Source organism: Polistes canadensis, unplaced genomic scaffold, assembly GCF_001313835.1.
Source record: "Polistes canadensis isolate GaletaPanama2010 unplaced genomic scaffold, ASM131383v1 scaffold_313, whole genome shotgun sequence".
In the NCBI taxonomy this organism is placed as follows: domain Eukaryota; kingdom Metazoa; phylum Arthropoda; class Insecta; order Hymenoptera; family Vespidae; genus Polistes; species Polistes canadensis.
The window spans coordinates 1-14,600 of NW_014569860.1; the positions used below are offsets into that span (position 1 = coordinate 1).

General features: G+C 29.4%; 1 protein-coding gene across 3 annotated transcripts; it reads left to right on the forward strand.

Annotated features, from left to right (window-relative positions):
• The first annotated feature begins 334 nt into the window (after nucleotides 1–334).
• LOC106791514 (protein grindelwald) lies at nucleotides 335–14,242 on the forward strand. 3 transcript variants are annotated; one of them, XM_014757192.1, is made up of 5 exons: nucleotides 335–1,019; nucleotides 5,575–6,115; nucleotides 12,421–12,510; nucleotides 13,391–13,542; nucleotides 13,755–14,242. In XM_014757192.1, the coding sequence occupies exons 2-5, from the start codon at nucleotides 5,902–5,904 to the stop codon at nucleotides 14,040–14,042; spliced, it is 744 nt and encodes a 247-aa protein (XP_014612678.1). In that variant the 5' UTR covers nucleotides 335–1,019; nucleotides 5,575–5,901; the 3' UTR covers nucleotides 14,043–14,242. The 3 variants fall into 3 exon arrangements, with proteins under 3 accessions (XP_014612678.1, XP_014612676.1, XP_014612677.1); XM_014757190.1 differs by having other exon boundaries at nucleotides 337–1,019; nucleotides 13,388–13,542; XM_014757191.1 differs by lacking the exon at nucleotides 335–1,019 and adding an exon at nucleotides 1,351–1,610 and having other exon boundaries at nucleotides 13,388–13,542.
• The last annotated feature ends 358 nt before the right edge of the window (nucleotides 14,243–14,600 follow it).

The following is a 14,600-nucleotide window of genomic DNA, read 5'->3' on the forward strand; positions in this document are numbered from 1 at the left end:
TTACACTTTTTAAACTATATGTATAAATGCATTTCTGAAGGCATATACACAAACACAAAATATAAAATATGAAAAATTATTATTAATAATAATGATCAGACAAATATATTCTAACTTGAAATATTTGTGAAATGTATTAGAAATTTTAAAGATTTCTATTAATATAATGGTTAATGTTTTTTAGTATCTGTTTCAGGTCTACAATTTCAACGGGTCTACGTTTGATTTTCTATTTCCTATTATCCTTAATGGCGTAATGCATAATATTTTATTTGATCATTATTCAAATTATTAACCTTTAACGATAAAATAATAATGAATCGCGTAAATCCAATATCGCTTACTATATAATAATTAAAAACTAACGAGAACTTTTGAAGCAACACTCGTGTGTTAAAAGAAACGTGGAAAACCGCGAACTTGCGCGCGCAGGCTGGCAACAGGTAAACGTCAAGTAGCGAGCCTGTAACATAGTGGGGGTGATTAGGTTTAAACGAAAGAAAGAGAAAGAAGGAAAGAGAGTGGGAAAAAGAAAGAAAAGAGTATGGCTGTTAGTGGTAGGGGGCAGGTGCTCTTCTGCACACTGGGAACAAACAACTGGTCGTAGAAAAAGACAGAAAGAGGGAGAGAAAAAGAGAGAGTGAGAGAGAAAAGTGTTGCGGTCGAGCTGACTTTCCGAGGTGGGGATCGAACAACCCGAGGACTTGCTATTAGGTTCTCCTCTTTACGATCGACAGTCGAGTGCAGGAAGTCGATATCGTAGCAGGTGTCTCGAAGGATTGTCTTCTTCGTTTGTCGTGTTTCTCAAAATTAGCGTGCATTACCTGTTACATTATTTTTTTTGTTTCTTTTTTTCTTTTCTTTTCTTTTATTCGATTTATCGATTCGACTTTTTTTAGTATTCTCATTTGTACCATCTTCATTGTGTACCAGTGTGTGATCGTGAACGTGATCATGTATAAAATTCCTTTATAAAAAGGATATACTAATAAAACGAAATACTTGTTTATATTTTATTAGTAAGTATTTTATTGTAGCTTTTATCATATTCAATTTAAAAGTATAATCTACGTATAGGAAATAATCTACGAATAAGAAAATAGAAAAAAAACATATATAAATATTATATTTAAATCGAAATAATATATGGAAATGTGGAAATCTTTCGTGTGGCGAATCAGTGATCCGCCATGTTGATAAAAAAGAACGATTCTCGAAGATTTCGATGCGTGGATCAAGCAGCACGTCTACTATCTTTCTCTCTCTCTCTCTCTCATTCCTTCTAATCTAGCAATCTGTCTTCCTTTTGGCTGACGTTGAACTTTGAACTTTAAAGTGCAAATGGTTAAACTCATCATTCGTTGCTTTTCATTTTTTATTTATTTAATCGAGTCTTGTATTCGCGTAATTATGTTGATTAAAAAATCGGGAATAACTTGGGGAGGGTTTTAATGCTTTCAAGGACATTGTTTGATAGTTTAAAAAGCGCGCCATTTTTCACGGCGAAAGCACACGTAGAATAAAGCGTGGGTGACCGGACTGTACTAATGGAACGCAACTTTCTACAAGACGATGTCATCCGGATTGTACACACTATAGATTCTTATAAAGTAGGTAGAAAGAGAAAGAAACAGAGAGATAGATAGATAGAGAAAGAAAGAAAGAAAATTCTCGGTTGCCATATGTTAAGTAATTATGTGCATAGAAATTTCAATATTATGTTCAAACAATTGATTTCTGTTTTACAATGTTTCTTTTTTTTTTTTTTTTAATTCTGATTGTTAATAAATCATTCGAACTTTTTATTACACTATTATATATATATAGGGTAATAAGAACAATACATTATTTTACTACGACAAAAAAATATTTTATTTTAATTAACGCGCGTGAGTCAATCGATAAATTCAACGGGAGCCAAATAATTTGCGGTTGAAAATTTTTTAAAAGTCATTTATTTGTATACGTAATTACAGAGAGAGAGAGATAGATAGTTAAATTATAATTATTTTATGAATTTTATTTGTAAAAAAAGTAAAAACGCGTGACACTAAAAAGAAACATGTTTTGTATATTTATATATATATATATGCATATTTAAATACTTATTTACGTAGATGAATAGCACGGTACCCTACGTAGCAAACTCCTCTTCTGCTAGTTCTTCTTCTTCTTCAATTTTCTCTCTCGAACTCACAAAACGTTTGAAACCAGTTGGACAACATTCCTCCGGCGTTTCACCGCTCGTGCACAACCTACGCCTTCTGACTTCAAACCAATCTCCTTTCGATATCGAACAAACTCGTTTCTTGAACCGCAAATCGAACAGACGATCCAATCCAAAAAGATCTTGTTTATTTCAATATCATTTGAAAATAATATCGAATAGATTAAACGTATTTCTTTGACAGTGTGTTCGAGACAAAGAAAAACAATGAATTTATTCAGATATTTCGCGCAGATTTTTTTTTACAAAAAAAGAACAAAAATTCTAAAACCCATACTCTTATATTTTAAACACGGAAAATTGAATAACAATGTAATAAACTTAATTTCAAGATTTGATTGCAAACCATTATTTTAGACCGAAGTTTTTTTTAAAAAGTTCCTAAAGATATTTCAAACAAATTCAAAAACAATATCGTTGAAAATTGAATACTCGACAAAAATTGTAACCAATTACATCATTCGTATAACACACAAATAGGAATAATAATATATTAGATTTTGCTTTTATTTCGCAAACTATTTTACTTAGATCTAAAGGAACATCCGTATGCAATAGGAAAAAGAAAATGATTAAAATGTAAGAGAATCAGAAAAAGATCGTGGTTTTTCTCAGACATGTTCAGACTTTACGTAAACATACATAGAAAGCTATGAACGTTAAGAAAGATAGAAAAGAATGATACATTAGTAAATGTGTAAAGACAAAACGAGAGAGAGAGAGAGAGAGAGAGACCGGACAATACTCGCGTGCACGAGTGCGCATACTCGGTTTCCGGTCATTAGAGAGTTGAGTACCTAACGATAACTATAGATAGTTTTTTTTCTTTCTCTACATATATCTAACTATTGCACGTTGTACTCGTGCTAATGTGCACGTTGCACACCGTTACATCTTGGTGCCAGGTACAACACACATTCCAACTTCTTGACAATGATAGTACGACGTAACGCGAGTATGCTAACTAACTAATATAACCTAATCAAAATCTAATTAAGTATTGTGTTTTTCAAAAATTACTTTAAATACTTGTAATATTTAATTATTAACAAAATTTCTTAAATGAGAATATAATACATTCTCTCTCTCTCTCTCTTTCTCTCTCTCTCTTTTTGGCTTTGTTATAACTTGAATAATTAATTTGTTTAATGAATAATCTATTTTATTTTTGTTGGTCGTTGTTTAAAAATAAATTGAATTAGAAAAAAGAAATCCTTCGGCAAGAATTCGGTACGTCAACGATAACACACGAAGTCGTAGAAAAACGGAAGATTAATTTTCGATATTACACGAACGTCATCGTCTTCCCGTTTAACCACATGTTTGGTGCTTTGTCTCAACTAACGTAGAAACGGTCTGATAGATAATGAACGAGTTTCTTGTTATCATTCTCGTTTGGAACACGGTTTTGCACGAGTTACCGTGTTCCGTTCACACATCATTCTATTTTTCGCAAATGAACTTATTTTCTTACGATTATTCTTCTTTTACCCTATAAACGAAGACACAATGTTATCTTCCATCTAAATTATACGGGATTTCCTGTCATAAAAAAAAAAATAATACATTTCGAGGCAAAGATAAACAAAAAATAAACGATCGATCGGTTTGAAAATTTTTTACATGATCTTTTGATTGACTATCGACGAAATTTTCTTCTTTCGAATAGAATTTTTATGACAAAGTTTCGCGTTGATCGGTGACAAACAAAATTATCTGTTAAAAAAAAAAGAAAAAAAAGAAATATGAATATATATAGATATAATCGATAAATTAGTAATTTTTTATTCTAAATTTTTTACCGAGCATATATAAATCATGTTTGAAAATTCGTTCGGAAATGGCGACAGGAAAGAAAAAAAATTCGGAAAGGAAAAAGAAAATAGAAAATTAACGATACGAATTCTTATCGTAACTTCAACACGAAGTTACGAATCGTTGCGTAATCGATACGTACCACATGCACGCTCGCATAATCATTCATGCCGATCGTACGAGATCTGCTCGAAACTCAACTTCCGTTTCATTCGTTTCATTTTCGTCCTTCGTTTCTGATGAATTTACGTTTTCGTCTTCGACGCATAAAACACGTATACATACTCGTACATATATACGTGTATGTGTATTTAACGACAAACTTTACACGCGTATAGCTACGTTTATACCGTTGGAAAAGTACAATCATGTTAGGTGGAACGTATGTGTACAGTCCCATTTCAAAATTGTAGATTTTAACGAGAAATAATTGATTTTGATTCTAATTTTACTTTATTAGTATGCAAACATCTTGATTTTTTATTATAAAATTTTATTCTATTTATTTATAATATTTTACAAAAAATACATGAAAAAAAAATTTCGAATTTTTGTATTGTGTTTTGTATCGATATATAACACACTGACCAATTATATTATATATTTAATTATTCTTGTGTAATTTACAATTAATTTAAAATTATTTGTAAAATTATATTGACCCATTAAATGTTTTTTAATTCCAGATCAATATTTCTTTTTGTATATAATATTCAATGATTTAGTAAAAAAATCAGCTTACAGAGTTAATTCGGTTTGCAAAAAGATTGAACTTTAGAATTTGATTTTTGTTAACTCAAAAATATTCTTATTTGATTTTCTGTTCGCGCGCGATATGTGTCCTTGATTAGCGATGATTCAAAATCGATTACTTTATTCTCGTTCAATTTCTCGTCTTATTTCGTAATGGAATTTTAAAGAGAACGTAAAGATAAAGTTAGATTTTTTTCGACGTTGTTCAAGTGTGAGTCATTCGCGTGTCAATTATGAACAAATATACGCTGTTTGTTATTCGAGCGTTGTTGATATAGTATAAAATATGCAATATGTATGTATATATATATATATATATAATATATTATACATATTTATATACGTAACTACATAAATTCGTTCTTCATATCGCGATAACAAAAAATAAAGAGAAAATATGGTGCAATAAATTTAATAAATTGTAATCATCGAGATCAATTTATTACATACGTAAAAAAATATTTAATTGCATTACGTATTTATATTCTAATACCAAGAAAAAAAGAAAAAGTTATACGATACACATTTAAGATATTAATTACAAATTATATTAAAAACAATAATAACCTATATAACAATTTATATTAATAATTGAATAAATTGGCATAGGTATATAATAAGTATTTCTAGATTTATTTGACAAAACAAATAAAAATTGTTTAAAAACAACCAATCCGAATAAATGGCAACCGATGATAATCTTTTGACTGGATCGATATTAGACGAGTTCCGTTAGTTCGTTCATGCGAATGAGTGTTCTTTCTTTTTATACTTTCCAGCGTCCATCAATAGGTCCATGGAACCCTCCTGGAAAGAGATTCCGTTGTTGTACCGTTAAAGGACATCTAAGATGACCGCGAGGAATACTCGTTCGAGCGTGAAACGAAGCCCATAATGTCGAGCTTTGACGTTGCCAAGATCGATAGTGAGAGAGAACGATTCGAGGATCATCACAGAAATTCTAACATTCTTAGTCGACCGCCGTGATTTTCAAAAGAAAACTTTGACAACCAAACTATTTCTTAGAGAGATAGAAAGAGAGAGAGATAAAAGTATCCAAAAAAAAAAAAAAGAAAAAAAGAGGAAGAGAGAAAGAAGAAAAAACCATGTCTCAATTTTCGACAATAATTATTTTTGAACTCTTTATATTGAGTTCAATGGTAATTGGATTAAATATAAATGCAACTAAATGCGGCACATTATATTGCACAAGTTTGGAATATTGTAGTGCAGTCGATACTTTGTGCAGACCATGCTCGACCATTTGTAACCCAGACGATCATAATCATCAACCCGAAGATTGTCGGAGAGATTGTCAAGGTAAGAGAAAAAAAATGATGGGTTGGTTCTTTGTTATATATTCGTGAAAAAAAAAAGAACCAAAAATATCTACCTGAAATTTTATTACGAGATTTGTTTAGAATGCGACCAGTTATTAGAGGTTCTTTTTCAAATGGATCATACATTTTTCTTAACAAAGGTTTCTAATGCATTTTTCTATTTTCTTCTTCTTTTTTTTTTTTTTGTTACCTTTTTACTGTGCTGAGTCTTCCTTCCTTTCTTTTCTTTTCTGTTAAGAGGAAACTTTGAATGTTCGTGCAAGGTTTAGATAAAATGCTTACGAAATACATTGGTGGTCCTTCTAAAAAGGGATGGGATCCTTTCCCTTCTCTTCTGTCGGCTAAATATTACCCTTAGGAACTTGTGCTACTACGGAGAAGATGGAAGAGAAAAATAGAGAATTCAAATCTTGACGTTAGGTTCCTGTATTCAACGATACAGGTTTTCTTTAAGAATACATCCCCTACTCTAACACAGAAATCTTTTCAATGAGACCTAAACAAATTTGAGTCACGTTCCTACATTTGCAAATCGACACAAATTACTTCCTTTCTTTTTTTCTTATTCTTCTTCTTCTTCTTCTTCTTATTATATTTAAAGTAACGTTCTATAAGAAAATGCATTATCATACTTAGTAACGAATACAATTTGTTAAATCTATTTTAAAATATTTTCTAATATTTATATATAGGAATGTACTTTTTTTTACTCGTATACTTGAGATAATATAAACTTTTTGAATACGTTAGTTAAAGCGAAGGAAACAAGTTAGTTATTCTCGTTCCGTACGTAAGACAAGATTACGACAGAAGTTACAATAATTTCCTAGAAAAGACGACGACGCCAACGTTTTCCTCCGTGCCATCGTTTTATGAATGAAAAACCAGTTTACCGTGGCTCTGCGGATGAATTTACTACCTCACGAGTATAGATAATACACATTCACTTTAATAAACAATTCACAGAAATACATCTTACGCATAATTTCAATTCGAATTTTACATAGATTTAACTTTGATAACAATATTTTTTTACCTGTACAACATTTATTTTGTACTATTTTTTTCTTTTTTCTTTTAATTAATGCGCGCACGTAAAATAAAACAAATAAGTATTAACGCACGATAGCGTCGAATGTTTGATCAGGTGATATATTCTAGTACATCAAATTATATTTTTTTATTTCTAAAATGTTCATTTATATATATATATATGACGAATATTAATTTATATCGTTTTTTAAAAGTTTTCGAAAAACGCGAGAGATTCAATGCAATCAATTCTGTTTTATTTTTCTTTCTCTATCTCTCTTTTTTTCTCTTTTAAAGAAATTAATTAGTTTTTATTTGTACGCGCGCGAATTTCAGAATAATCGATGATAAATTTTGTCTTTCACAAACTGAACAAACTTTAATATCAATATGATCAATATTTTTCCTAAAGAAATTTATTTCTTAGTTCGTCGCAATTAGTTGTTATGTTCGATCATATTTCCATGCATTATACGATGTGAAATTTAATAGCAGAACTATCATTTTAGATCTTATTCGCTTGTATATTAAATTCCTACCAATGAGTATCGATAAACGCGTGTTGTTATCTTATAAATTTCGTTTAATTATTAAAAAACAAAACAATACTCTTAACCTCGGAATTTTTTTTCGATGACTTTACAAAAATGTATGCAATTTAAAAATCGATATAAAAAAATAATTCGATCTTCCAATAAAAATTAATTAACATTTAAATAAAAATCTTCAGAGAGATATTAAATTCTACAGAAAAAAAAAAGAAAAAAAAAACAAAATTGATATGCGATTCTTCAAGGACTCTTTACGAGTGCATATATATATATATATATATATATAGAAAGTTAGGATAAAATTATATAATACTATTGATATTTAAAATACAATTTCGTATGGCCTAAAAAATAATAGAACCATAAAGAAAAAAAACAAAAAGGAAAGAACATAAAAAAAAATGCAAAATAGATAATATATATATATATTAAAATGTGATGTCCAATAGCGTGACACAGAAATAATTTTATTCCTGTCCGGTTACTACCTGCTTTCCGCAAATCTTCACCGGAGCGCATATATACGCTCGACGAGGACCGCGTCCATTGACTTTACACCTGACCGTCCCCGTTGGCTTCCCACGAACCAGCTTGATGACTCACCGGCTTCTATATACCTCCTTTTTCTTTTCTCTTTTTGGCATCTTCGTCTCCTCGGAAGGAATCTTCTTTCTTTCCCTTTTTTTAACAAAAAAGAAAAAAAAAACAAGTCTCCTCCTCCAGTCTTCTTTCTTCTTTCTACAAAAAAAAACGCATCAATTTTATTGTTGTTGTTTAAAATCTGAAAGAGAGAGAAAATAAAATTGATTTAAATAAATTAATGATATATAATAATAAAGTTGATAACATGTATTTTTATATTATATATGATAATAAGAATTAAATAGTGTTAATAACAAATCTTGATATATTATTTTATAGTCAAGTATAGAATGTGCGAATATATTTTATTTTTTTCATTTTCTTTTTAATGTCAGATAAAAATCTAATTTTATTTTCTTTCAATCGTGCAGTAAAAAAGATAGGAATTACTATCCTTATATCTGTTAAGTATTAAAAGCTGACATTACCGACACCTTCTTGAACAAATTCTTCTTTCAACTTTCCCTCCCCCACACCAAGCATTCTCTTTTTCTTGAAGAAGAGGGATGTGATCTAGGTAATTTAAAAATTGTATGTATTGAGTTACGTGGGAGCAAGTTAAAGGAGCAACCCCACCACACTTTCCTCCTGGGCCCCTTTTATTCAGCATCTCGCGTTACACCTTGCCTCCGATTACGTTTCCTTCTCGTTGCGTCTTTGCAAAGAACCTTCTTCTTCTTCTTCTTCTTCTTCTTCTTCTTCTTCTTCTTCTTCTCCACCTTTATCCTCATCTACATTTTCATTTTTATTCTCCTCCTCCTTTTCCTTTTTCTGCCTCTCGACCAAGCCAGGACCGCATTCGTACTTTTACGAACCTTCTTAAGCGCATCACGATTATGTGTGTGTGTGTGTGTGCATTAAAAACAAATATATATTTTAATCGTTTGAAATTTATTTTGTTTTTTATTTATTGCATATCTTTTTTTTAATTTTTTTTTTTTCATTTTTATCCAAACTTATTGAATTATTCATTTATTTATTCACATTTATTTATATTAATTTCTTTTTGTCCTCGCGCTGTGATTTCAGTTAAATCAAATTGATACATTTTTTATATATTCGTTATAATTTTCTCCTGGGATTTTTTTCTTTCTTTTTTTTTTTTTATTAGTTAATCAATTTCATACGTTTTTTTTTTGTTCTTTATTTCCTTATTTATTTATTTATTTATTTCTTTATTTTCATGGCTCCTTTTTATTTTTTAATATCATTCTTTTTTTGTACGTGTTTCGTTTGGAAGATATATCTCAAAGGTTGCACAAAATTCAAGTAAGAATAAATACGGCCCTGTTCTTTAACAGCTTCGTCCTTTTGTTCGCGAAGGCAAAAGTCTAGAGGGTAAACTTTTTCTAATGTGATCGTTTCCTCTTTTCAATCGAGACTTCCACATCGAAGAAGAATTCCTTTTGTATCTTTGTACCTTAAAGCATAAGGTAATTCAAATTGAAATATTTGATCTTTAAGAGATATTCGATACTTTCGTAAGAAAAAAAAAGAAAAAAATAGACATACAGAAAGGAGGAGGAGGAGGAGGAGGAGGAAGTGGAGGATGGATTATTGCGTCAGGTGTCTAACATAAAGTTGACATAATGTATTAACACAAGCAGGTATCTCTTAACGACCAATTACGAGCCAGCAAATACATATGTATTTCCTAATTAAACATTTCTCTATCATTATTCGTTTTAGTAATACGAATTTCTTACCTTCGATAAATTTACAATTACGATTTAAATTTAAGAATTTTTATTACAATACAATATTCAATTTTGTATTATAATTTAGAAAAATTCGCAATAGTTGGAAATGTTTTTCATAGTAATCAAGGATCATACTTTTAATGAATTAAAAATAAATGATGAAAGAAAATTTTGTTGATTAACTTCTAAATTTTAGGATAGTCTTTTATAACGAACAGTAATATCTGAGTAATACGTTTAAACAACGATTATGCCAATGTCGACCTAGTTTACTTTTTCTTTCTACATCAGTTTAGAAAAGAAAAAGATAAGTGTGTAGATATATATTATACGATATATATTAACGAACTAAGTGTAATCGCGAGTCCAATGAGTCACTTATATACTTCTATATACTATTAGATATATATACTAGGGTATTACGCGTTATCTCAAACTACCTTCCAAATCGATTCTTATTGTATAAATGCTACTACACGTTAAGGTATTTTTCTTACTCCTTGATAGCAAAGACTTGTCGAGCAAGTAATCAACCAACAAAACCAACCAACCAACCACAGGTATTAAATTATTCAGAATATTCTTACCCATTCATATAAACATATATTCGATATATATATTTATTTTAATAATAATCAATATTTTAATATAATATTTTAATAATTATAAATATATATTTATTGATGAAAATATAAAATAATGAAATTTTTATTAATTGAAGTTTATAAATATTGAAAATACTTCAATTAAATTTTGTCTAGTATTTTTGTTATTCTTGAATGTATTGTATAAATCAATAGAACTTTCCAACACACAATAGTATTATGTTTGAAGGAATAGAAAATCAGGGTTTTCCCGAGTAATTTCTCTACTTCTTCTTCCTCCTCCTCATTCGTCTTCACTTGGTTATAGTCATCGCGTTCCTCACGCGAAACATAGTGAACGGTTGGTCGATCCGGTCGATGCCTTTTACCCAAGTAACTCGAAGAAGGTAACGACCGTCTCTACGTTTTGTTTGCAAGCAGGTTGCTAGGAAGCAACTTAAAGTCGAACTGGATGTGTCTAAACATCGGACGCTTGCGCATTCAACTAACTGACGCCATTTTTTCTTTATTCTTTATTCTTTGATCAACTAAACTTCAAGAGTCTGATGTAGAAAAATAGTGGAAATCCCGAATAAGTTTCAATCTCAATTTCTTCTTTCTTTTTGCTTAAAAGTTCATAACATTTCTTTGTTCCTTTATTATCTTACTTATATTTAATTTAATATGCAACTCTCGTGTCGTAAGAGAAAAACTATGGAAATTGTGAGTCTCAATTAATTTCAGTCAATTAAATAATTTTTTTGTTTATTTTAATGATTATTTTCTAAAAAGTTGATAACCTATTTCCATTTCCATATTTCTATTGGTTGTATCGTAACATTGGAAAAATCGTTTCTTGTGAATCTTCGATCATTTTTCTACTCATTAATGGTGCTTGTTCTATGGATGACATTGCAGGTAGGAAACCTGAATAGATTTTCTTCCAATCAAGTTACAGTATGAGTTTTCTTTTTCTTTCGAGATAAACGTTTTTGGTACTCGGTGATCAATCATAATGCTTTACCAAGGGACGTGACAGGGCGAGAATGTTAGATCCTTTCTTATGGGGAATGGGATACATAACTTCACTCGTGGTTGATCGTTTAATTTTCTTCATCGTTCATTTATTCCTTTCTTTGATATTTTTCATATATTTTATCTGCGTTCAGATAATGTTAAATACACGTTTGATATCTATACGTTTATATTATCATACTATAATAATAGGATGAAGAATTTTTTTTTCTTTTTTTTGTGTGTTTAAATCCAAGAAAAAAAACGATAGAAAAATATGCCAAGTAAAGTAAATTAAATGATATCGATTTTGATTCGTTAGTTAACTTCGAATTTATTTCGCATATAAACACGTTTGTCGACGGTAATAATAAATTGTACGTTCAGAATGATAAAAAAAAAGAAGAAGAAGAAAAAAAAAACAAGAATCCGAGTTGGTCGATAATAAATGACGATTAATTTTATACTTCGATACCAAATTAAATATTGCACGAACGATAAGTTTGATAATTGCAATGAAAAATGCAATTTACCGATCGTTAACACCATCGAATATGCATTATAACAATTTGTATTTTTGTTTATTACAATTATTCTTTTTACCAAATTCATTCGGAATATTAGAATAAATATTAGTAACTTTTGATTGAACATTGACGATATATGAATCTGATATTACTGATATTTGTCAATAATAACAAATAAAATAGAACGAAATATGGGCAATATGAATTCTGGTCATGTATTTTATTTACTTTTCAGAATATATTTATGATCAACGGTACGCCCTCCGTAAAGAATTAAATCAGTACGCCCTCCGTGAGGAACTGAACCAGTACGATCAGCTCAGAGGTAAGTTTGTACCTCTGGTGAATGCTAATTCGTCGTTGAGTCATCCTTAAACCTTTCAAATAAAATACAACGAATAAGATTCGTCCGAGTGTGGAGATTTCAACGACTTCGATGCCGACATTTTATCGAAATCAAATTTCTTCTCGAAACTTAATCAATTATTTTTCTTGATAAACGAAACAACAAATTCATTAAAAAAAAAATAATTACAACAATAGTACATTCGTCATTGGAAATAATTAAAGGAACGGTTAATTTGATATATGGATTTTTATCATTGAAAATAATTCAAATCGAATAAATGCATAAATTCGTAATATCGATCAAATAATTGAACTTAAATAATCGTTCTAATAATCGAACTATAGTATAACCTGACAACAAATTTTATTATCAAGAAATTAGCATAACTGTTAATTCCAGTTCTCTTAACAACCGTTAGATTTTATTTATGCAAATGAAAGCTACAGTCACGTGTTCTCGTTTTCATTTTCGTTTTCGTTCTCTTCCGGTAACATTAATTATCTAATTTATACTATACCTTTTAAAACAATGTATATTAAAAGTTAAGTAAAAATCGCTTTCACTTAAATGACCGACGCGCATGGTAGATTTTATACTCCGTGAAAGTCTTGAAATATAAAATTTCTTATCAAAAGAATAAGCGAAATTGCGTTATAATCGCTAAAGAAAACAAACGGTTCGTTGATTTCGTAGGTGAAAATTTGTTACTTCCGCGTGTGTTTTATTACATTTTTCTTTCTTTTTTTTTTTGAAATAATCTCCCCTCTTACGAATTTCAAATAGAAAAATATAATAATAATATTTTTTTTTTTATCGCGTCGAACGGATAAATAACAGTTTGAATATTTTTCAGGAGAAGTCGACAGGCTACGTATTTTGTTAAGCGTTACATTAACATTAACGTGTTTGGCTATTATGGTCATAGTTTTTCTTCTAATCAAAACTTTTGTACGATGCAACAAAATTGGAAACGCGATACGTAACGTGTTCTCCAAAAAATGGGTCAAGGTTGGTAAAATTATATTTAAAGAAATATTTCTTTTTGTTTTTTAAATACAAAAATTTTCTTTATAAATAGCTAATAATAAAATTGAATATTAAAAAAACAAAGAAATAGAAAAGATAAATGTTTAAGCTATGAAAAAAATATAATTAATAGAAATAAAAAAATAATATTATAAAAATATATTACTTTAATTAAAAAACAGATGAAATTTCAGAAAGCGACTAACAACAACAAGGTACAGGATGATGTAGAAAATGGTAACGTAAAAAATCCGAACAATAATCAAAATAATTTGAAATTGACTATGCCGACGATAAGTGCAACCGTATCTTCCTCGGAGGATAATTCAAACAGCAATAGTACACCTAATACAACTAGTACGCCTCTTTCAAGGAGACATCCTAGCGAAGATACAACTTTAGATTACGCTTACGATAATCCTGCCATGACACCGAGCCCTGAAGCTGCACAGCTTCGTACCAAACGCGAGAGTTCCTTTTAATTATCTCGAAACAATCTACGTTCAAACAAAAACAAATATTCATCCTCCTGTTACTTTTTAACAAACAACAAAAATACCAAAATGCAAAAGTGCATAATTACCGATCGAAAACTTCTCGATGGAATATATTTAACCTTTCTTTTTTTTTTTTTTTTAATTTATTTCTTCTCTCCACGATAAATCATAGAAAAATAACAATAGACAAGATGTAGGTACTAGATGTTTAAAAAAAAAAAAAACCTGTGTCTTTTTTTCTATACTATTTTCTTAAGAAAAAAAAAAAAAAAAAAAAAAAAAAAAAAGAATATTTATGAAAGTGAACTGACCCAATGTGTGAGTCGATCAAAAAATAATATTTATATATTTTATGATTTATTTGATATCATTAAAAATATAATTTGTTATAAAAATAAATCATAAGATATTAATATTTCTTAATTATTCGACTGGTGCAGTCTATTGTTGTAATTATCGACACGTCTTGATCATTTCATTCTTTTTCTTCTTTTTAATTTTTAATAAATACACATTTAAGTATTACGAAGCTTAGAAAAAATG